The sequence below is a fragment of the Fusarium oxysporum genome, chromosome 5, assembly GCF_000149955.1.
Source record: "Fusarium oxysporum f. sp. lycopersici 4287 chromosome 5, whole genome shotgun sequence".
Classification (NCBI taxonomy): Eukaryota; Fungi; Ascomycota; class Sordariomycetes; order Hypocreales; family Nectriaceae; genus Fusarium; species Fusarium oxysporum.
In genome coordinates this window covers 3,188,922-3,212,394 of record NC_030990.1, presented here as the reverse complement: position 1 = coordinate 3,212,394, position 23,473 = coordinate 3,188,922, and the positions used below count along the sequence as shown (strand labels likewise).

The window sequence follows — 23,473 nt, the reverse complement described above, 5'->3', positions numbered from 1 at the left end:
AGTGGAGGCTCATCGTTCTGTTTGTGCTGGATATGGGTTATGTATGTGCTGATGTTTTCATATCCCGTTCTGTGAGGAGATATCAAGGCCACCTATAGCAAATCTGATTGCGGATCTCGGCGGTGTTCAGTTGACGGACGCTGATGGCGTGGCTTGAGGCAGATGCAGCATGAGAGGCCAGGGAAAGCTTAACTTTCATCCGTTGCAATCTGAATCCTCTATTTCTCAGAACATCCTACTGTAAAAAGCAGCGAGTGTTTATTCTAGATTAGAAACCCCCTGGAAGACCAAAAACTGGACCACTCTATTCTGGCAGTCTGGCTAGGAACCCAGGTTAACAGACTCGCAGGGAGACATGAGCCGTTCTACGGTACTGTACTGTACAGTGTCATGCCCTATAGTATCAGAACGGAAGTCTGATGAAGTTTATACTATTACGTTCAACACGGTGCCTCCGCACAGAGTACTCCAGACAGTTTCCATATCAGAAGCAGGCTTGGAGCCTTGGTATTAGTTTGTGCACGCCCTCATTCTTTAATATAACCGGTATGGAGCTGGCTGGAAGGCGCCGTGGAGCTGATTCCAAGTGGCTTTTGGAGGGCTCCAACTTACGACCAGCACCAACGGCGATATTACTACGTATAATGTAGGTAAAGAAACAATAAAATGGGAAGCTTCCCTGGCAGCTTGCAAAGAAGAGATGGGGACGTCAACAACGCCAACAAAGTCTTTCACTATTGGCTCCCTTGACTACCAGGTATAGTATCGACAGGTTGATTCCACGCCCCTGCTTCAAAACAAACCCACGCTCCCTTCCGCGTCGGACGAGACTGACAGAATAGGGTTGAGGCCGAAAAGATCGACAAGGGTCGCGGAAACAAATCCAGAGTTGCATTTGCAGCTAAGCAACGTGGGTAACGGCCCTCATTCTTGTCTTTGATTGCTGTCTCGCAACCATTATAATTCACAGAGACAATGACTGGGGACATGGACACAACAAAGCCCAAAGACTGAAACGTAAAACACAGTCGGTTCATGCCCTGGCCGCGTCGTGCCGCTTGTCTCAGGCTAATAATTGGATCTTAAAGGCCTCTCTGAAGCCTAGCTTAAAGGTTTGTGAGCTAATCTCAAAATTGCAACACACACATCACCCGGCCATGGATGCTAGTGGGATTCAATCAGTAACATCTCAACTTCAGTGACGAGTAGGCAAGGTGTGCTTCTACTTCAGATTCCCTTCGATGGTCGGATAGTAGTTATTATGTCGAATTTTCAGTGGATTCGACGGCTTGGAGGAAGAATGGGGAGCGGGGTTTTCAGAGATTGGCATAATTACTATTATTGCTAGTCAGAAAGCCTGAGCCATCGGATGCTTTAGCGCTGTCGGCCATCAGCTTTGAAGCCAAAGTTTCCTACAGATGCCAGCGACAGCATGTGGCTTTTGTCCAAGCGAGTGTCGCAATCTCATCGTATTTTCCAGAGTCAATCTCGGAGATCACTATCATACCATGCATTATAGTGTTCCTGCTAAAACAAATGGGGTCAATTCATGTTCAATGCCTCGGCCGACGCTCTCCTCGCAAACAGCAATTCCTGATATTACCAGGCACCACATTATTAATATGCAGGAACAGTCCGGTTACAACGTGGGTGGCCGGTCTAAGCTACGATCATAATGAAAGCAATAATTGATGGCCTAAGGCCATCCCTTGGATGTCAAGAAAGGGGTTGATGATGTCTTCAAAGGTTGGAAGCCATCTATATGTTTGATTACAACCGAGCACACAACACGAGTAATCTATCAGCTGATTGAAGCGAGATGGGTCCATTCTCCCTTGAGATGCCCCCAGCCGAACACAGTCGCAGATTGCTCATCTTGTCACTTTCGAGCCTTCGAGGGACTACATACTCTCAGGTTCGTACAGTAAGTAGATCGCTCGTTGCATATGCACGACATAGCATTCATTATTCATGCTTGTTGAGCAACCAAACTTTATTCATTTATGTGGAGAAACTGTGCTGTATTGACTACAGAGGCAGTGGTCATAATTAATAATGTCTTAAACGTTCATCGAATGCATAGTATTATTTGCCATGTGTTTCCTAGCCAATACTCCGTACAGTCAATAACTACATCACACAAAAACATCAACTGTAGTTCGAAAACTGGACATGATGAATTCCAATCGTTAATAAGGATATTGTATATCGCAAACATCGATATTGACAGAGCTTCATTACAGAGACCAACCCCCAAGCCACAATGTAGTTTACAAGGCTACATAGCTGGACTAGTGCTAGCATCACTTCGTAGAGAAAGCATCATAGCGGGGAGATGTGCCCAAGGGTAAGGCCCAGGAAGAGCGTTTGATAAACAATCCCCGGCTATTGACGATCCCTTGAGCTGAATTCCACTTAGCACCGTCTGCGCCATCTTCTTTTGATTCCATTCTCCTCTTTTTGATCAGAAATGCCGGTGTGTTCCGCTGGTCAGTTGTGAGTCCTAATGCAAGACAAGGATATCCTTTCGGCTTGCAGGATAAATTGTCCACACATCCCTGTCAGGGCTGTGTTAAGACAACGTCTTCATCGAGGTGAAACGTACCCGCAGGACTGCATCAGATACCACATCCTCGCCTAGGTGCTTGTGCACCAGTGATGCAGGACATCTGAAACCATCACACCCCTTCAATGTATCCTGGATTGTGACCAAGAGGGTAGCTGGGTTGTTGGGTTACTCCGTTTTACGATTTTATCAAACATGATCGAATCATCTTCACGCTTTGCACCTATTATCCGCTTGTACATTCGACCCAATTGTTTTCTATATTGATTGGATACGAGTGTGTTGTTTTATGGACCAATACTCATTCCCATTACCATTTTCTGTGGATTGACAGTTTGGTTGACTGACTGGTTGAGAACTCCGCACTGGACATTCGAGTGTGAAGTAGCAGGGAGCCCGTTGAGCTTCTCAAAAGAGTTTGGTTTGTTTGGCTACCAGAACTTCATGTTTTTTTCTCGAATCAGTATGAGTTATTGCCAACTCCGATCATCGCAGCTTCATGGTGACACTGTGCAGGTGAGCGTGGTATTGCGTGGCTTCCATGTCATTAATGAGAATACAATATGTGCGCCATCATGATCTCTCACATTCGCAGCCAAGCAACTATTAACAAGATCGTTCTGGATACGAGTGACTTTCTTTCGTTTTCTCGAATTTTTACTGCGCCCGGGGTTGACTTATCATTGAACCCAACGCCGTGTCTCGAAGGGATCTCATCATGACAAGTCATAGTGAGATATCTGAACAGGAACCAGCTATGTCTGGCTTGCGGTCAGTGGCTTTCGCTTCATCAAATCCTCGGAATCACCATCGAGAAGCCAACACGATCGAGTACCAGTGGCTGGAAAGTGTGGTTGCATTGACTATTATGGTCAACATTACCCCTGAGTAATTTTAAAATTACAATCAGATGCGCGACTACATGTGAGCCTGTGACCTCTGATTCGCGCTATTGCGGGCCACCACAAGTCTTGGAGGTCATGGCCTCAACTGTCACTGCAAACTGTGCCTGTTATGTCACTTTATTCCAAGTAACACGAGTCACTTACTGGTGGCCCAGCGACTTGTCCGTCCACATACCAAACGGTACGCCCACCTAGCTTGAGGTTAAAAATAATCTCACATTTCCTGACCGCAAGCCAACAGTCGAGCGTCTATCCTACCAATCCTGCATCAAATCCACAAGGAAATGGCAGCGGGCTTGCATTCACTGGGCCTCATTCCGTTTGACCTGCTGCTTAGTCTTTAGCACTTGATAGCCAAGGACTTCGCCGAACGGGCCGCCACACATCTTTTAACGCTGGTGTTTCAAAAGCTGGTGTGTGCCCAAGTTTAAGTTGAGCGTCTGACAGCGACCAATCACAAATTCAAAAACATTCCCTGTCGGCGTCACCCAAGATTTCTCTAGTCAAGTCCCGCAAGGGGTCCAGTTTGAGGTGCGTCTCGGCTGCCCCATTGGCTGTATCAAGTCTTCGCCCCAGCATCATCTTTATGCTTCATCTTCGTTCCAGCCTCTTGTGTTTTTGTTACAAGCCAGAAATAGCATCAATACTACGTTCATCAAACCAGCTGGCAGGGTATGGCCGCCGATCGGGCTGTTTCCCGGCGGTGGACCAATTCCTAGGGGTTTGTTTTTTTCTCACTGGGATGTCAAGGATTAAGCTGATGGTTATCTTCCAGCCATAATTGTCACCTCCTCATCAACTCAGCGCTAACTTGAAGTTTCTCAGTCGAAGCCTGAAGGGTCAGAAAGGTGTTGATCATGTTTTTTCGAGACCAAGACGAATCTACAGGACTTGTGTATCGTTTTGGAAATTGGCCTGGGGCTGATCAAGATCACTGTCATAAAGTACACCCGTTTGTACCGGTATAATCGACCCGCCTTTCAGTTGATATATCGCTGCCGCAAACGGAATGTTCTATTCAGCTGAGAACTAAATTTGGTTGACTAGGTTTCTACCCTGCTACCTTGAAGACAAGATTCTGTATAAGCACTGGCGGATCTGGCTTGCATTATCTTAACCGTAGAACAGACTAATGACCTGAAACAGCCCAAGCCCCAACCAGCGATCATATTCACAATATGCTGTCCTGATATCAGCTTCGTTAGGAAGTCTACCAGTTGGTCCGTGTTAAACTATTCGCCGTAACCGAGATCTGTGTGTTCATCAAACTGAACTCGTCCGGCATCGTTCTATTCATCGACAACAGTACTTTTGTGGCCCAAGGCCTCCATTCACATCATATTGCCGAGATCGTGAAACGGACCCTGCTCTCTGCTTCAAATACTTGAAACACGAAACGTCCAGCCACCAGCTTTTCCAGAAGATTTTGAAGCAGGCTCTTTGCGTTGTCCGCCGTCAGACCTGTCCCTTCACACCTCGTACTCCTGTTTCCGGGGCATCAGGGGTCCATGTCCGCTTGTTCCTGCATACGACCTCTCTGTACAGCCAGGCGCGATGCCCTCCTCCCTTGAGTCATGTTACCCGTGGGTTATGAATTGAGGTAGTGGCTGAGTGGGCATTCTTCTGCTGTCCCTTGCTGAAGCGAGCCAGGTCTGCAAAGTTTCACCATACTTGGCACGCTATTCTCGTGAACCTGGCTTAACTGACTTCCCCATATGGTATCTAGGTATCTGTGAATGCAACGTCATTCAAACAAACGGGGTATGTCAAACCCATTTACGCCACTTGATTGTTTGATCGGCAACTTCTGTGTCCCTGTTCTCGGTCGTGATCTAGATCCGAACGCTGGTCTCGAAGCGAGGTGGTTCTCACGGTGGCGGAGACAATGGTCAATGCTATGGCAGAACACTTGGTTCGGGTTTTCCATTATGGCGTTTCGTGTCGCCACTCTATCGTTGTTCAGCATGGCATTGGCCCGGCCACTCTGCCAAGAAGGTATTGCTTGTTACTATCTGCCTACGCAGTAATAGTTTCTCAAGAAGCTCTTCTCGTGATCAGAACAGATCCGAGTCTGGACCATGCGCCCCATCAAGGCTCCTTGTTGTGAAACAATGCCACTATCAGAGCTTTCCTCATTGAGAAGCCCAACTGTGATGGCATAATGTGACGACAAACCCACAGCTCTGCTTTCTCCCGAGTGGTTGCTTTCCGGTGGTCAATACATGGAAGGTCGTCAGACTAATCGATCTGTCACTTGATGACCTTGCCCAAGCTTGCCAGGACCGAAGGATCGCCACTATCTCTGGTTGAGCAGAATCCTCAGCCCCTCCAGTTGAATATGCTGCCTCCCTCGTGGTTGATCTAGCAGCCACGGTGTGCGCGTGCTGAAGACTTGCTCGCTGATGTGCTTGTTTCAAACAAGCTCAGCTATCTTGGGCTTCTTCCGAAGCGACCAGTCAAAACACCACGTATATGGCTTAGGGCGCGTAAATGTAGGTAAACCAAACAGTCACGATATAAATAGTAGTCTCCCTTATTTGATTTATTGTTTTGTTCTTGAAACGTCCCATTGTCGTCCCTCGAAAGCGGTCCGGTTCGCGAATGGTCGACCTGCAGCCGTATTAAAGAGTAAGCGCATATTGAAACGCGGCCATGAGACATCCCAAGGGTGATATGCACCGGTCTGTTCATTCTGAGGGCCATGAGAAAACGGACATTGTTTTTGGTGGTAGTTGGTTGATTTACATGAGATAGTGTAGGGTAGATTCAAGCACCCAGTCCAATTATATCCTGAACTTAGAAACATCCGTCTTCGGTTGTCGTGCTGTTGTCAGCTGCCTTGCGCAGATACCTTTAGTTTAACGTGAGTTATGTAGTGGTAGTTGGGAGCCACCCTAAGTATGTATCTTCGGTTGGTTTCCCGGAGTGATGACGAGATCAAGATGAATTAGGCACTAGGCTATGCGAAAACAGCAACATACCTAGGTAAAAAAATGAGTACACTAGAAAACTCCTGGATCATGTGGTTGAAAAATCTTGACGAATGCTCTCGGCTCATAGAGTATCAAGGGGCCATCAAAGAACAGATCTTTTAGAAACCCTATCTAACTATATATACAGATTCGCTACAGCTACAATCCATTTCCATGGTTTTCAAGGTCTGGGACGAGGTCACTATTCAGTTCCCAATGCAGTTCGAAGAGCTCTTCAAGATCTTGCCTCCTCTAACTCAAGCTCAAGCTGGCGGATGCGCTCGCTCTGATCCTGGGAGCCAGAGCTAACCTTACGCTTGAGAGCCTCAACTTCAGCGGTGAGCAGGGTGATCTGTTGGCTCTGGGAGTTGATAAGCTTTGTCTGGCCTTCGATTAGTTGTTTGATCTCCGCAAGAGAAGAGTCACTACCGCTGGGGGGCGGAGGAGACAGCTCGGGGGGCTGAAGATGTGGGAGGCGGAGCCGCGGACGCGGCGGCAGCAGGAGTCTTAACTGGCGAAGAGGGCTTCGCGACGGTGGAAGGGGAAGGAGTGGAGGCAGTCTGCGGTTGAGCAGGAGGAGTAAATTTTGCAGGGACAGCTTGACGCTGAGCAGGCCGCGAAACCTCCTCGAAGCTGGAAGCGTCATCATCATCATCCTCCTCCTCCTGCTTGTCCTGGTATCTGGAAGCCATAGCAGAGATTGATCCCTTCTGTTCACTCATAGTGGGAGGAGGAGATCGCAGTGCCGGCGCCGGCTTGGGTTCTTCCTTCTTGGGCTCTTCCATCTTTGGTGCAGGCTTCTCAGTGACAGGAGAGGGAGCTGCAGGAGCCTTGTAGTCAGAGGCGATCTCCTTGGGCGCAGTGCCGTCATAGACGCTCTCAAGGTCAATCTTGTTAGGAATGGCAGTCTTGCCATCGAACCATTCCTGAGCAGTCGCAGCGGGCTTGGTACCGGTGGCAGGAGGGAAAATATCAGCCTGGAAGGTCTCAGCGCGTCGTGGCACAGTGAACGAAATAGGCTCAATATAAGCGTCGTTAACTGTTTTGTAAGCCCTCATGACCTCATTCTCGTGGGTCTAGAACTGTTAGTAAACGTGACACTAGATTCGATGCAAGAAAACCGTACATTGATGCCTCGTCGGGGCATAAAGGCAATGCCGCGTTGAGGGTCGCCCGACTTGTACTCGCTAAGGAATTCGAACTTGTCGTTCTCGTATTCAAAGTATCGAATGTTGCCATCGCTGAGCAGCGTCAGTAGTGTCGCGAAACATGCAAACAGATGGGAACTTACCCCTTGCCAGCAAGGTACAGGCAGTTTGAACCATCATCTATCACGTATTTAGCACTGGCGCAGCCCGAACAGTGGAGGATAGACCTTACCCCAGAAAGGCATGCAGACACCAGAGATGGAATCCAGCATGGTGAAGCCGCCAATGGGCTCCGTCCTGCCAGGCTCCCAAAGAGCTATTTGTCGTTCACTCATACGCGAGAAACCAGTCGTCGCGAAGCGATTATGCTCTCCCAGCCAGACAGCGCGACTGTTCTTGGCACCACCATGGCCAGGGGCTTCGTGAACGGGTTTCTCCTGTCGGACATCCCACACCCGAATCTTCTTATCTCGCGAGGTGGTAACGAGCATGCTGCCACTGGCATTCCATGACAGACTCTGGACGATATCGTTGTGCTTGAGAGCAAGAGGCGACTGACCGGTGCTAACATCCCAAAGCTTGACCGTGAAGTCGCCAGATGCAGAGGCGAGAATGTTTTCGGCCGCAGGATTGAAAAGAACCTGTCCGACCTTTCTGATCGGGGATTAGTGACTTGACTGACAAGCGACAATATTATGAGACCAACCTGGGGTGGCCAGCAAGCTTGCTCACGGGTGCGACATCTGTAATTTCCTCGGCGTCGGTATGTAGCGTAAAGCCTTCGGGAACCTCCCAAATAAACACCTTGCCATCATCGGATGCAGAGGCGATGATGTTGTCGTGAAAAGGGTTCCTTGAATTATCGTAAGCACCCACGCAGCTCAGGGGCCCAGCAATGGGAATGCATACCAGTCAGTGTCGAGTACCGCAGCAGTATGGCCACGAAACAGTGGAATCTGGTCGGGGAGTTTTCCACGCTCGTTCAGAGGAATAACAGCGAATGCGCCGCCACCGGAGGCATCCCAATTGACTGAGAGATACTCGGGGTTGACCTAAACGAAACCAACCACCCCCTAAATCAGCGCGCCGAACTCTCTAGTTGAAAGATTGATTGCACCACGCGCCGCGATGCAGTACGACGCACCTTGACCAAGTTTGTGTCCCAAGCATTGCGACTGATATGAAGGTTGTCGTAGCAAAATTCCTTTCTTGTGGACTTTCCAAAGACGTGTCCTGGTGAGCAACGTCAGCATAACGGATCTCGGCGCGGACGGTTTGCGCCAGCACGTACGATACTTGGACGCCCGTACAAAACGGCCAGCCATGGTGATTTATAGTGGATTAAGAGCAGATTAAATGGAATGACGGTGTATGAGGTGACAAGAAGTTGTTATATCGAGGATCGATTGAGTCGCTAAAGGGTCAACTTGGCAACGATGCCGTGGTTGTAGCTGGGAAGGTAAGATGTACTAATACGGGGTGAGGTTCTGTAGCTAAGGTGTGAGCCACTATAAATTGCGCTGCGCCTCATAAGCTCCCTGCTAGGATATCCAGGTGGGTCGTGCCACTCAACATCGCTCGCATGAACGTGGATACGTGTTGTTCGTGGGTTGTCACGTGCAATCATCTACAGCATCCCCTCACGATGAAAAAATCTGGCCAAGTGCTTCTTTTTACACTTAATGACATTTTAGACGATTCATTATAATCCCATGCTATAAACTGAAATCCCTTGGCGCGCAAGCGCCTATTACCCCAAGAAACAAGTGAAACAATGATAAGCCATGTCCTCGCCGACGCCTTGTAAGTGCATAAACGGCCGATGCTCCCAATTTCCTCAGTCAAGGATACAACAGCCCCCCAACTCCAATCATATTACAACATCAAGGTAGTGCCCCATCAACCGTCAACCATATAAACCAATACCAGAAGAATGGAGAACAGAGACATCTATCATGAATATCCTGCTGGTCCTGAACGCCTGGTCCAGGTAGTAGTGTTACGGCGTCCAGCACCTTGTCTCATTTTCGTCTCCGTCATAAGAGCTTGTCTAAGCGACATCGTGTCTTAGAGGAACATACTCTTAGGTCGTGAGTTCACTCGGCGACCTGATGCTCGGCGACGTAGTTGCTCTTCTCGTCGAAGAACCAACTGACACCACTTAGCCTTTGCTCGCTGATTTGAAGAGTCATCATCTGGATTGTCACGTCCAACAACGTCAGTGAGGACCTTCATCCAGCCTTCCTTGTCTGCAGCTGTGTCTGCGTAGAAGTCAATGAGTTCACCGTTGTTGAATCGGATACGGAACCCTTCCTCGACAAACATGTAACCTTCTTCATCTTCCGCAAAAGCAGATCGACGTCGTCGACCCCCTCTGCCAGTGGTCTCCTTTTCCGTTAACGCTCGGCGATCGTCGATTAACCGTTTGGCGTTGGCCAGGTTGATGGTAGCTCGAGGTTGACGAGTTGCCTCATGATAAGCAGTGAGCTTGGTACCCACGAGCTTGAAATACCTGCGTCGCCAGTACTAGATCAATGTTAATTTTGATGAGAGAATAAGAGCAGGTGACTATGAACTTACAGGACAATCACCACCTTGTTGACTAAGGTGACCCTCCCAGTTGCGAGACATTCTCTCCTCTGCTGCCTTGAGCTCCCGGATGCATGAGTTCATACTCTTGGGCATATCGTCGTCCGTAGCATTCTTAGGGCGAGGAACAAAGAGGAGCTGGAGCTCCAACTTGCCCACCTTGTAGGGTGCACGTCTGACAACGGCCGTGTTGCCACGCTTGCTCTTGACACTGGACGCAAATCCAGCCTCTTCTGTGGCCCATTCATTGAAGCAAGCAACTTCAGCCATATAAGGGCGACCAAAGCACCGACTCTCATGTTCTCGAAGACAAACATAGGCGCGACCGAAGCTACCGTCCTCCGCAGCCAGAGGAGATAGAAGCTCGTAAGCTGTGGGAGGTCCAGTGCGCTGCTTGGCCTGGGCGTCCTTCTGTTGCTGTACAGCTCGTTCCTCTTCTTCCCGCTGGCGGAGCTCCAGTTCTTTGCGTTTCTTGGGCGATGCGAATACCCTGCTGAAGGTTGAGGTTTTGTGTTTATGAGTCTTGACTGTAGGTGGCGGCGGCTTGACACGCTCAACGGGTTTCTCGAGCTTAACGTTGAGGGTCAGTTGAAACTCCAGAATCCGCCCGCACCATAAGATAAGGCGCCACGAAAAAGGAACAACGCTTGCATTTAGACTAAAAATAGTAATAATTGCGCTATTTTCCTATTCTCATACCTAACATGTGCTACTGGAAACGCTGAAAATTTGAATTAGTGGTCAGCCTTGACCATTTAATGACTGAAACTCACTTCTTGGAAGAGGTAGGTCAAGATCTTTGACACCCATGACCTTGACGAATAGGCGGCCTCTCTCTCCGCTTTCTGGCGTTGCCATTTCAAGTGTCAGGTCCTCGTCGACAGGAGCATGACTGACAGCTGTTGCGTTACTTTCTTGACCGGGCATAGGTGGCACAGGTCCAGTGCTGCCGCCAACACGCTTCCGCACGCTTCTCTGGCGAGGCTTACCGTTCCATGGCTCAACAATGCATGACATGGGCCTATCCTCCTTAGCAGGAGAATTTCCAACGGATCTGGCAACTCGGAAGTCTTCGGTATCCTTGTCACTGGCAGTAACAACTTTCGTATTTTGTCGCATGAGGTAACCGCGCTGACGACGAGATGTTACGTTAGCATTGAGTCCTTCAGCAATTTGTTGTTGGGCTTTTGCTGCAGACACTTGTCTACTGGGGCTATTGTGGGCTGGGGGTTGAGTAAAGAGATCGTTGTAAGCCACCTTTTGTGCCTCGATGACTCGCTCAAAGTCTTGGTCGAGGCTGAGACCTAAGTCAAGATCCAATGTCAAGCTGCGGTTCTTGAAACTAGGATGACGGTTGATGAATTCGTCACCAGTGAGCAAGAGTCCGTTATTGTCCTTCGAGAGGCGCTTGCTATGCTTGTCGGGAATCGGAGGGACATCGGGCACCTCCATGCTCACTTGTCGGCGAGCCTCTCGCATAGCACTAATGTCTGAGGGAGTGTTTGACAAACGAGTCTTAAGCTTTGAACCTGGAGCCTTGATGGTGGCAGACCGCTCGGGAATAGTGGCTTGCTCAGGTTCTTCCACACGGACAGGAACTGGGTGGTGAATAACCGAGTCTGGTGTGCTGGGGCAGTCATCGTCATATTCGTCTTCAGGATCACCCCATCCAGTACCATCATATTCAGGCTTGGAGAGATGCTCAGGGGTGAAAGGGCGCTGAAGGTAAGCATGAGCATCAGCCATTTTTGGAGCCTCAGGCTCCTTGGCTTCTTTCACAGGCTCTTCAACCACCTTGGGCTCCTCAGGCTCGGGGAGCATATAAGACTCGAAATCTCTTGAGAAGGAGGCATCTTTGTCGCCCGAAGCAAAGTCTGGCAACGATGAAACGCTCTCGTTTTGTGTATGAGTAGGTCTAGGTGTCATGACCTCCTCTCGGAGGTCATCGAGCTCTGGACTTTCCTTTCTTGCCTCCTCCTGGACTTCCTCAGGTTTGGCTTGTGCCGGTGTAGGTTCCTGCGACGAATAGTGACTTTCACTATCACTGTCAGCTGGCAGCTCCAGCCTGGACTCCTCTTCATCGAAATCGACGTCTGAGTCCTCGTAAAACTCAATCTCGCTCTCAGGCATTCTTCTGATGATGACACTACCTTCCTCTTCCTCTTCTTCCTCCTCATCGGACATATCATGCAAAGAGTCCTCGGTAGACGGAATAGGCACATCAGGGTCTGCAGGAACCTGCCTTTCAGGGCTTCTGCTTGGACTCCTTGAGGCGGGAGGTGAAGAGAAGATGCAATCCTTTTCTTGATCGGATGTCTTGTTGTTACCGTTGACCTTTCGCATGATGGAGTCCCGGGAAATACGCGGAGGTAATTGATAATCATCAAGAGCCGACATGTCGCCAACAACGTCATCCTGTTCTTGAAGAGCATCGTTGAAGCTTGTTGTTGACTCAGGTTCAGAAATTGGGCTGCTCAATCGTTCGCGGCCATTAGCTCTACGAAGGCGGCGCTCACGCTGCTGCTCAGCTGCTGTCTTGCCATCGCCATCATCCGACAACATCATAAGTCTCAATCGCTCCTCAAGCGACATCTTGGCATTGCCAATGCTATGGATATCTGACTTGCTTGTAGTAGAGGCTTGAGGAGGAGATGGGAGATTTCTGTTAGACCCAAGCATTCTTTCTGCGGTTGCTGACAGACTTGGCGATGCAGGTGAAGAGGGCGCAGAGTTGTTGCGGGAATGGCTCATAAAACCAGGAAGAGGCGGTAGAGGTCGATGCTCCCCGTTTGAAGTTGTAGAGTCACTTCGAATATGTAAAGGACGACCAGCCGTGGCAGCAGAAGGTGTACCCTCAGGCATGGGACTGTCACTATACTCACGAGGCCCATTGCGGTTCACCATGGGACTATCGCCTCTCCAGTCATCAGGCCCAACAACGGGAGTTTTGTCTGTATCTTCTAGAGAAGCGTCAAAGCTATCGCCCTCAAGATCAACGCGGCCAGGATCATACAGGACGTCATCCTCATCCTCATCATACTCGATTGACTCATAGCTTCCCTCACGAGAGTTGGTGCCGATAGATGACAGATCGGGAGTTGCCATCTCATATTCGTTGATCTGAGGAGGCGCGGCATCAAAAGTCACACTTTTTGCGTGGCGACGTCCCATCGGATGATCATCATCCTCTTCGGGTGAGCCAAATGACCAAGTGTTCGTCTCCATGTCAAAGCTGTTCTTGAACCTTGAGTGCGAAAGGGAGGACTTTGTAGGCGATACTTGATCTCGGCTGGGCGTCAGAGGACGATTCGGTGAGCCGGCTGTCTGAGTAGACGACTTTGGGCTGACGGCGGGAATAGTCATCGCGCTGTCACTCCGAGAATGGCCAAAGATTGGGCGCTCGATAGTCGAGGAGCGGAAGGATCCAGTCGACCCAAAGGCGTTCCCTTGGACCTTAGCGAGGGGTCTTTCGATCTGAGGGATTCGAGTGGGATCATATTCCTGCTTCTGTTCGAGTGCAAGGATGTTGCTGTTCCTCACCCGAGACGCTTTCTGAAGACGCTCAATCGAAGAGCGGCGGTTTGGTGATGGTGACCCAGATCCGTATAGGTTTTCAGAGTTGCGGTTTTGCCAAAACAAACGAGGAGATGTCACTGATTCCACGGGTGAAGGTTGGAATGGTGACGAGTCGGGATTTCCGGGGGACTTCTGCATGCTATCAATACAGAAGGCCAAACATGAGTTGGCGGTCAGCCGACGTACCTTGGGAGAACCAGTAGATTGTCTATGCCAGCTGGGAGAGTTTCTTCTCATCTCTGTCGGCGAGAGCTCCGACAGCGGGCGAGGGATTCCACTCGCCATGATGGATGGACCTTTGGTTGGTGTAGTTGTCTTGTTGATTCGTAAGGGATGCACCTGAGATCTAGTCAGAGACATTTTGCCCGAGAATCAGGGCGAGTGGCGCGGTCTACATACCGATTCAGTAGCCATGCTACAGTAGTGATGGGTAATTTTGTCGCAAGTTGAAGTAAGCGACTATCAACGCATTGGTATGCGAGCCCACTATACACAAGGAAATGAAGCAGAGGAATGTTGCGACTCGGTGTGAAGCACAGCACCAAATGTGAATGAATGCAAGTAAGAAATGCGACCAATGTCTGCTGATAGAAGAAAGAAATACGCCTTGAACGGGCAACCAGACGACAGCTCTATCAAAGGCTAGACGACTCAACTCGACACAACTTTCACGAAGTGATGTTATGTTATGAAAGTCGGAGGTTAGAAGAGCGTCTTTGGCGAGTTGATGTGTTTAAGGGAAGCACATAAAGCAGCCCAAGGAATGTGCCTGATTGGACGATGGGAAAACAAACATGGTAGGCGTTGCCCGGGAGACGTTGGTCAGAACCGAGCTAAAAGTTGGACGTTGGAGACGCTAATCATCTTGCTACAATGCAGCAGGGTGCTGGAAACTTACCCCGCCCCTGTTATAGCGGCTCCATCCCCTCCAAGGACGATCCAGAGCTTCCCTCCACTACAAGGTAAGCCAGCCCAGCATCCCTTACAGCGTCGCAACAGGAGCACAGCTCATAGTCGCCATGGCAGCAGCGCAGCCAGCCGCACTTCAAAAGCAAATAATTGGTTGCTTGGCCCAGCATCATCCTTGACAACCTCTGCAACCCAATGTTTACATGAGCACAATGGCTGTTTCGTGCTTGTTGTTTTCCCCAACTGAGCTTCCTCATCATGACGTTTTTTTTCTCCGATTTCGTTTCACCCCTGGAGATGGGGGAAAACTCAATGGGGTCTGCTGCATCAAACTGCGAGTTCCTGCAAGTTTTCTGCAAGTTTGTGTAGCAAACCGGTGATGGAGTCTCCTAGTGGTGATCTCGCACCCGATTTCCTTTTTTCGCTCCTATACCTAACCTTAGTACTTACAAAACCTCAAGATATCCATCCCCCACCCCATCGAGCATCCACCAGTCTAAGACGATGCCTCTGCCATGTCTTGCATCACGATCTTCCCGAGCACCACTTGAGGCTATTCTGGCACTAAACCCAGCATTAGATAGCTCATCAGAAAATATATCCACATCTAGTTCTCTGTGCGCATGTTTGTTCCTTACTTAACGTTGTTGTTTACAACAGAGTCTCACATGGTCTTTCCTATCTAATCCGCACTGACCTTTCGCTTAACCACGGGCCAGGTCTGGATCTTTGTTTTTGCTATTCGATCATTAATGTACATAGTACTCCGAATCAATAATATGATGGACCTGCATTACTTCGATCGATTCAATACGACGCAACCAGCCTTGGTTCCTGGCTGGCCGCAGCTTCTTGTCCAAAGCCTGCGAGGTTCTAGATCCCCACTCGCCCACTTTCAGGTGGGCATGAGAGGTATAAAAATGTTTTATCACTAACCTAAATTAATATATTGTTTATTTATACTAGAACCTTAGGCAGAACTACGGAACATTTCCCATCATCAGCCAGAGTAATGCCAGTAATGGTAGTAACTTGGGTAAGTAGGTAATCCCCGGCCTGCTTTTTTAATGGCCCGTCACGAGCATACCTAGGATCTTACACATTGTTGAATTCTTGTCAATAATATGTTACAGGGTAAGGTAGTCGACTGCTGTGCTAGCTCTGCTCGTCACGAAATACACTGGTGCAGGTTTACGTATCGATATCATAGCTGCATGCAGCCTCACCAATATTGCTGCTTAGAATTAGTTCATAAGTAAACCTATTTTCTTCCTAAATGCTTTGTTTCTTATTCCAAGCAACACAATCATCGAACTTGACACCTGAGCCTCCGAAACAGTCCAATGCACTTCCAATTGTGAGATCCACCTTACCGTTGCTGAGCCTCTTCACATTCTCCAAGTCTTCAAGATGTCTACCACCTCCAGCATAAGTCACTGGAATCGAACACCATTCAGAAAGACGCTGCACAAGCTTCTCATCAACTCCCCTTTGTAGACCCTCATTATCTGCAGCATGGATCAAGAATTCCGCGCAGTAAGGCTCCAAAGACTTGATAGATTCTGTACCTGGTGAGTAATTGACTTTGAGCATATTTGCCGGGGGACTTACCTTGGTTGACTTCCATATCTGTGATGGTTTGCCATTTGTTCATTGCAACGAACCAAGAATCCTCTCCTCGACGTCGGCAGCTTAGGTCAATAACAAGCTTGTTTTTATCGCCGCCAAGAGCTTGCAACACAGCATCAAGCCTCACTTGACTGAACCGGCCCTCGGGAAAAAGGTACGATGTAATGATGACCTATTGGATGTTAGATCGTTCCTATGTGGTGCATCCTTTACTGTACCTTCTCTGCTCCCGCATTCAGCCATTCCTTTGCGTTCTTGTCATTGATGCCACCTCCAACCTGAAGACCACCGGGCCAGGCTTCAAGCGCCTCTTTAGCAGGCCCCTCATTTCCTGGGCCTAACATAATGACATGTGCACCGGTAAGATCATTGTCGCGGTATAATTGAGCAAAGTGAGCCGGGGGATGTTGCGAGACATAGTTGGTTTGAAGAGCCGACGATGTGCTGTCAAGAGTACCGCCAACAATCTGCTTGACCTGACCTGCATGAAGGTCAATGCAGGGCCGGAATTTGGTCATGATGAAGATGACTTTGGGTGATCAATTCAGGTTAAAGATCAAACTATGCAGTCTTCGTCCCACCCACCACTGGGTAGAAAATCGAAGAAAGGCGGGGCAGTTCTGAAGAATTGGATAAGGGTAGGTATTGGTTGTTGAACTCAAATTTAGAAGGTAGGTAGGTATACTTCGGACGCCTAACTCTTCTATAGAGAAGGGCGAAGAAGATCGTCAGATGCATTCAATGAAGTATCATTCTGAATTAATACCCAGTGCTTCTGTGTTATTTCATATTTTCAGCGTTCGTGGCTTAGAGCCAAGTCGTACAGTCTCCCGCAACCTATGTCCAATGACCAACCAATACCACTTAGGAAGTTATACCCTGCACTCTTCTTATGAGAGGGAACTTGTTTTCTCATTCATCTTTTTTATTCCTTTCTTTCTCCTCAGCCCAAGCTTTATCAAGCTTCAAAGGAATGTATGACCGCACGCATCGACCGAATCCTAGATTTGCTTCATACCAGCCTCCAGTCAACATGAAAGTAGCCTGCTCATCGATGAGTCACCTCTCCAATGTGATTTAAATCTTCTTCACAGTGAACCCATATCTATCGCCTCGATCCAGAATAACTACTCGATTCTCCATCCCGGCTTCCTTGACGGCAGTCTCAAAGTCTTTGCGAGGAGACAGAAATACGTCGTAGTCATCATAATGAATTGGAATCGTGACCTCTGGATCCATCATTTTCATTAACTCAACACCTTGCTTCGCATCAAGTGTGACCATGATCAATGGCGCAGATGGCCCAGGGATAGTGGTACCTCCGAGGTGGATGAGCATCAGATCGATGCGCTCTTCTTGAAGCCATTTCGGAATTTCCTTGAGCTCATCCACAAGAAGAGTATCTCCAGAGATGTAAATCCGATAACCAGTTTGGAGCTTGCCATTTTCAACTTTGTGGTAACCCAGTTCGAGCATCCAGCCATTTGTTGGCGGAACAGCACCGAGCAAGTCGTTGACTGCAGCCAGGGGGCCAGGGGGAACATGTTTGCCAGGCATGCCTGTGACTTTGATGACGGGAAGAGGCTCACCAGCCTTCGAATCTTCGTTTTTGAGCTCTAAGTGGTCAAAAAAATCGAGTGGTTTGACATTGCGAAACGGCTCGTTCTTGGATGTCAAGCATTTATGCGCATGAGGCGTCGTGACAATTAAGAAATCTCTATTGAGGGAATCTTCTACCAGCCGATCGAAGTGATCTTCATGATAATGCGAGAGAAGAATTGCGTCTAGTGATGGCAGCTCATGTAGGTCAACCGCTGGGTTAGTTTGCCTCTGAGCAGTAACTCCAGGACCAAGATGAACGTGGTCACCAGCATGGAGGAAGTTGGGATCTGTGAGTAGTCGAAACCCTTCCCATTCGATTATGGTAGTGGCCGTGCCGATAAAATAGACATTCGCATTTTCATCGCCTTCACTCCCTCGAGGGTGAGTCTTAATTGCCTTTGGGAGGAGAGACTGGTCATCGCCACGAGTTGATTTATCCTTTAGAAGAGGTTGCCTCTTGGACAATCCTAAGCCAATTGATCCCTTATCCGACATGGTGAAGCTTTAGGACTGGATAATTTGTTCTTGTTAATTCTGTTTAAAGTTATCTATTTATTTGGCGAGCTCTTGTCCCTACTTAAGTATTATGTAGATTTCACTTGATGACGCTTGTCTGGCGTACTTCACTCGTAACTAGCAATCAATCTCTCCGTTATTGCTTCAGCATTAATAAACATCATCATAGATATCGCATCGAATTCAACCTAAAGACTAACACATATTACTTTATAAACTTAAATATAATACTTAAAAGTTTAATAATATATCTTGGTATTTTACTTATTATTGCTGGCCTCTAAGTAATATTTAAGATTATATAAGGGGAATGATTTTAGTAATATTAGCTCCTTTGTTGGCAGTTTTATGAACTTATATCTTTGAGAGCTTATTATATATCTCAAAAAGAATCTCCTTATATAAGATCAAGGTCGAGTGGTGTAGTGGTTTATCACGTCTGCCTCACAACGTATGTGCAATAGCAAATACTTGGACGCAGAAGGTCCCGAGTTCAATCCTCGGTTCGACCTTTCTTTTAACATTTTTAGATCCTCCACCAAGTCGATACATTCCATTTCGTGGAACATAGTAAGATTTATTACTCAGATATTTCTTTTATATACTTCTATTATTTTAATACATATATACTTGGCCTGTTATCCTGTTAATCCTGACTCTTGTAAATCCAGCTTGACCATCAAGTGCAGGTGAGTATATAGCTCCATCTCGTGCCGTTGCCGGGATGACGTTGTTGAACTCATTTGTTTGTGCATAGGTCTGACGAGCCAATAAGATCTCAGCGCTGTCCATCCAGGCCGCGAAAGCTGAGGGGCTTTAACCGACCTGTACACTTATGATGACCCATTCTCGGGCATCAATATGAGATTTTTCAACCCTCAGCCAATTTGATCATTCATAAATCCCGTGGGAGACCTAGAGGTACTATTGCGACAACAATTGTGGTATGCGCCAACGCGACCTCTTCTGCGCACTTGCTATAGGCCTGTAACCTTGACCGACGATGCCAGACCGCAGTCCTTCGCATGATTCCCGCGATGAAAGCTCTCCGGAGCCAGAACGTGACCGTGACAGACCACGCGACCGTGATAGGGATAGGGATAGAGAAAGAGACAGGGATAGAGGACCGGGAAAAGAGATCACGACCGCGACTTAGACCGAGACCTGGATATTGATGGGGTTGTCGATCGAGATCTAGATCGCGACAAAGACCGCGACAGAGATCGTGACTACGACAAGGGACAAAGACAGAGAAAGAGATCGAGACAGAGACAGAGACAGAGACAGAGATCGCGACAGACTACCAGATGATGCAAGAAACAGAGATCGTGACAATGGGAGAGACAGAGATGATGATCACGGAAGAGACAGGGATTATGCCAATGGGAAGGACAGAGACAGACTCAAGGATAGGGATGTCGACAGAGATAGGCGTCGCGAGAGCCGTGTCCCTCCGCGTGTTCCCCGGGAACCCCGCGATAGAGACCATCCTCCGAATTCTAGCAAGCGAAACAGTATCACCGACCGCCTGCTTGGATCGTTTAGGGCAGTTCGTGGTGAAAAGGAGAAGGAGATTCCAATTCCAGCTGTCGCTTCCTCAATTCAACGCCGGGCATCTTCCGCTGTTACCAAGGGTGGCCCAGTTCTTCGCATTCGCGAGTGGCTTGATGCTTGTAACGCGGATCACCACCACCACTGCGCCGTCTCTTCTGATATTGATATCACAACATGGCGCCCTACCTGGCTTATTGACGTCGTTGAGCGGCGCCTAGTCAAGGCAACACCCAAGGACCGTTATTTGGCTCTCAGCTATGTCAACGGTACCCAGCGCAACGGAGCACCGATGTTTACACATCTGCTTCAATCTAATGTGGAAGCTTTCCAAGATCGCCTGCCCAACCTCGACATGCCTCAGACTTATCTGGACTCCATGTGGCTTGCTAAGAAACTTGGAATTCGACACATTTGGATTGACCGTATCTGTATAACTCAGGATAACCGGGAAGAGATGGATGATCACATTAAGCACATGGCATACGTCTTTTCTAATTCTTACCTGACTATTGTTGCCGCTACTGGCGATGTATATACAGGACTGCCTTCACTTGATCCAAAGCGATCAACGCGCGGCCTTCGAACCACTAGTCGTACTCACCAGGAGTTGGTTGCCGCCTCGCCATGGTATACAAGGGGCTGGACTTTGGTTGAGCGCATTTATTCTCGGCGTTCGGTCTTTTTCTTTGAAGACTCAATAACCTGGGAATGTCACTGCGAGACATGGCAGGGGAGCCCAAACAGTGTGATGAAGAAGCTCAGAGGAGGTCGTCAAGAGTGTACGGGCGCTGTCCCTGATGCTGCGTTTGCGTTTCAGCACCCGCCTTGGCCTGATCTTGATGAGTATGCCCGCTACGTGATGGAATACAGCGCACGGAAATTGACGCTTGTCGACGACACGCTGCCTGCTTTTGCTGGAATCACACACGTACTATCTCGCTCTTTTCCTGGTGGGTTTATTTATGGCATGCCTATCGCGTTCTTGGACATTGCTTTGCTGTGGCGCCCGCATGCGTCCATTCGACGAAGAGCTCTCTCTCGCCCACCATTTCTCCCATCTTGGTCTTGGATGGGCTGGTGGTTTGATAACATTCCGGTCGACTTGACTTTGTGGAGAGCCGCTGCAGACTATGTTGAAGAGGCTCGCACCGGAAAACGTGGTCAAGAGACCAAACGATACCGGTCCGCTCACCCTTTCCGGATCAAACCTACCGTTACCTGGAGCTTGACGGACCGAGCCGCAACCGCCCCCGTTATGAACACCGGTCTTCAGTACCGTGATCTTCGGGGTCGTCGGAGCCCTAGTTCGGAGCTCCCTCCGGGATGGTCTCGCAGCGGCTCGTACTATGTTCACGATAGTGACGACTCTGCGTTGTTCAAATATCCCATCCCTGTCGAGGATCCCCCCGAGACGGGTGGTTATGAGCCACCTGTAGGCGAGCAAGCCTACCCCGGCCCACTACTCTCATTCAAAACAACAACTGGTTTCTTTGAGGTAGAGTTTCACACTACTCTCGCTCATCGCGATCGAACCAATCCACCCCTCGCCGTAGGTACCATTTGGAACAAAGCAAACCGATGGGCAGGTCAATTCCGTGCTCACGACGCATGGCTGGGTATTCAATCTTCCAACTACGATGGTGAAGAGCGCCTGGAGTTTATCTCCATATCAACAGCCACAGAGCGTCGCGGTTCGCATGTATTTGATAATGAGAAATTTGAAGAGCATATGGATGCAGATGAAATGATTGACTTTGTCAACGTCCTTTGGATCGAGCGCATTGGAGATATTGCGTACCGAAGGGGTGTCGGTCAGATCTTACTTAAGACCTGGGAGGCACAAGCCAAGGATGAGGTAGGAATTCTGCTTGGTTAGGATGACACTTGGTCAGCACGGAGTTGGAGTTTACGTTAGAATCTTGAAAATATGCCTTGGCCTGGAGTTGTAGGAATTTGTCTAAGCCTGTTGCACTATCAATATGAGGCCAGGGTTCATGTACTTCAGGACCTTAGCTGAGAAGATTTCCATGGCATATTGTAATCTATTTCTTGAGTTACATTTCTTTTCCACTTCGTGATGCTACCGATTGAATCGACTTTGACGACACATGACTCAGCGCGGGACTTTTAACAGTCAAGAGACAGCAGTTCTACATTCCTTATCCTCTGATATGGTCTCTATATAAATCCTCGAAGTTGTCGACAACCAGTAGGCTCGGGCCTTTGGAATGACCTCCATGTCTTGTGAACATACCCACACAGGTGGAGGCACAGATCTTTGGAGAAGTTCAAACTCTGAAATTTGGCTTTGATGTGTTAGATGCCCCTGAGATTATTCCGAAGAGTATCTCTGCAGCTCTTGGGGTTACGGAATTGCGTGCTGATTTCGTCACCTAGTTTTCAGAGACCGGGCAGGCCATGACTAGCTGCTTTCGTCATATATAGTATGTTAATAATCTTGTTAGTCTAAGCCTCGCCACAGTCGTCTTGGAATTGACTTCATCGATGATTCTCTTTTACTGTCTCAACACTCAACTGGATTGTCACGGAGTTCCCAAATTCGAACAAGTCTCCACCAACTGACCTTTTCTACCATCCACAACTGCAATCGAGATTCTGACGCCAAAAATTTGGTTCATAAGAACACAAGTCCCTGCAAGTTATACGCCATGGTGCCTGGTGCCAGAGGTCTGACAAATACTCCCAGGAGTCTTAACAAGGGCAGCTCTGCCCAGACAATCCAGACACAAGAAGGGCCTTCTTTACTCCTCCTGGCCTTAAATCCTCAACAAACTTATGCACGCCAGAGTATCTGCCTTCCTGGCCATTAGAGCTAGCGACGACTGATTGGCAACTGTTTAAGAAAGGCTGAACAGCAGTCCCTCATCAACGCTGCCCGAATTCGAGACCACGGAAACTTGAGGGAAGAACCTGTCAGGAAGAATGTCCTATAGGAGCTGAAAAAGACCAGACATGAAATTGCTGTTAGAGTCGGCAAGCCGTTTGACCTCGAAGCCTTCAGTTTCAACGAACGTATTATCTTAACACATCACCCTTACGATTTTCATATCCAGAGTAAAGCCTCCAACTACTAATATACTTATTACAGGCGTTATGGTCTCCTGAAATAAAGAAGATGATGGATCCGGCCAAAGCTACCAAGCCTGCCTGCGCTGAAGACAACCTACTTCCGGCAGTTACTGGGGGAGCCCGGGAAGAAGATACAGAGATTGCCTTTGGTGTGTAGATACTTTCCGATCTGATGATATTGTTTCCATCAGTGGTAGTGAGTCTCTTCTGGGAGATGCGATGAAGTCAGAATCTTCCCTCCTGGGCGCCCAATTTAATCTGTCGTGGACGCTTACAATTGAGATAAGTCTGATTGATTTATCGAAAGTATAGCGGTAGCGGCAGCGGCTCGAGAAACAAGAGCCGGTGAAGGTGCTGATCTTTCGAGGGATGTGAAAGATTTTGTGGATAACATTTGGGTGCCTCTTAGCTACCTTT

The 23,473-nt window shown here is 48.5% G+C and overlaps 6 protein-coding genes and 1 non-coding gene across 8 annotated transcripts; 3 read left to right on the top strand and 4 right to left on the bottom strand.

Moving 5' to 3' along the window:
• Window positions 1–3,323: 3,323 nt before the first annotated feature.
• On the top strand, window positions 3,324–3,458 carry FOXG_18234 (uncharacterized protein; the record flags this gene model as incomplete). The annotated part of the gene is made up of 1 exon (XM_018398294.1): window positions 3,324–3,458. One exon carries the CDS (start codon window positions 3,324–3,326, stop codon window positions 3,456–3,458), a length of 135 nt encoding a protein of 44 aa, XP_018235427.1.
• Window positions 3,459–6,407: 2,949 nt separating this feature from the next.
• FOXG_02102 (uncharacterized protein) lies at window positions 6,408–9,089 on the bottom strand. Its single transcript, XM_018379389.1, has 8 exons — window positions 8,883–9,089; window positions 8,736–8,824; window positions 8,501–8,643; window positions 8,298–8,444; window positions 7,824–8,245; window positions 7,735–7,771; window positions 7,570–7,684; window positions 6,408–7,519 (listed from the first exon to the last, which is right to left on the bottom strand). The coding sequence occupies exons 1-8, from the start codon at window positions 8,914–8,916 to the stop codon at window positions 6,869–6,871; spliced, it is 1,638 nt and encodes a 545-aa protein (XP_018235426.1). The 5' UTR covers window positions 8,917–9,089; the 3' UTR covers window positions 6,408–6,868.
• A 159-nt stretch (window positions 9,090–9,248) lies between these two features.
• On the bottom strand, window positions 9,249–14,483 carry FOXG_18233 (uncharacterized protein). The gene is made up of 7 exons (XM_018398293.1): window positions 14,156–14,483; window positions 13,943–14,095; window positions 11,438–13,888; window positions 10,954–11,311; window positions 10,880–10,901; window positions 10,172–10,838; window positions 9,249–10,117 (listed from the first exon to the last, which is right to left on the bottom strand). Exons 1-7 carry the CDS (start codon window positions 14,168–14,170, stop codon window positions 9,659–9,661), a joined length of 4,125 nt encoding a protein of 1,374 aa, XP_018235425.1. The 5' UTR covers window positions 14,171–14,483; the 3' UTR covers window positions 9,249–9,658.
• A 1,341-nt stretch (window positions 14,484–15,824) lies between these two features.
• FOXG_02098 (1-(5-phosphoribosyl)-5-[(5-phosphoribosylamino)methylideneamino] imidazole-4-carboxamide isomerase) lies at window positions 15,825–16,919 on the bottom strand. The gene is made up of 3 exons (XM_018379388.1): window positions 16,513–16,919; window positions 16,277–16,466; window positions 15,825–16,227 (listed from the first exon to the last, which is right to left on the bottom strand). Exons 1-3 carry the CDS (start codon window positions 16,810–16,812, stop codon window positions 15,938–15,940), a joined length of 780 nt encoding a protein of 259 aa, XP_018235424.1. The 5' UTR covers window positions 16,813–16,919; the 3' UTR covers window positions 15,825–15,937.
• A 253-nt stretch (window positions 16,920–17,172) lies between these two features.
• FOXG_02097 (uncharacterized protein) lies at window positions 17,173–18,424 on the bottom strand. The gene has a single exon (XM_018379387.1). The coding sequence runs from the start codon at window positions 18,389–18,391 to the stop codon at window positions 17,372–17,374; it is 1,020 nt and encodes a 339-aa protein (XP_018235423.1). The 5' UTR covers window positions 18,392–18,424; the 3' UTR covers window positions 17,173–17,371.
• A 399-nt stretch (window positions 18,425–18,823) lies between these two features.
• FOXG_18232 lies at window positions 18,824–18,924 on the top strand. Its single transcript has one exon. It is a non-coding gene; the product is annotated as a tRNA-Val (tRNA).
• A 124-nt stretch (window positions 18,925–19,048) lies between these two features.
• Window positions 19,049–22,070, top strand: FOXG_02096 (uncharacterized protein). 2 transcript variants are annotated; one of them, XM_018379385.1, is made up of 2 exons: window positions 19,049–19,101; window positions 19,170–22,070. In XM_018379385.1, the coding sequence occupies exon 2, from the start codon at window positions 20,256–20,258 to the stop codon at window positions 21,840–21,842; it is 1,587 nt and encodes a 528-aa protein (XP_018235421.1). In that variant the 5' UTR covers window positions 19,049–19,101; window positions 19,170–20,255; the 3' UTR covers window positions 21,843–22,070. The 2 variants fall into 2 exon arrangements, with proteins under 2 accessions (XP_018235421.1, XP_018235422.1); XM_018379386.1 differs by lacking the exon at window positions 19,049–19,101 and having other exon boundaries at window positions 19,246–19,356; window positions 19,423–22,070.
• Window positions 22,071–23,473: the final 1,403 nt, after the last annotated feature.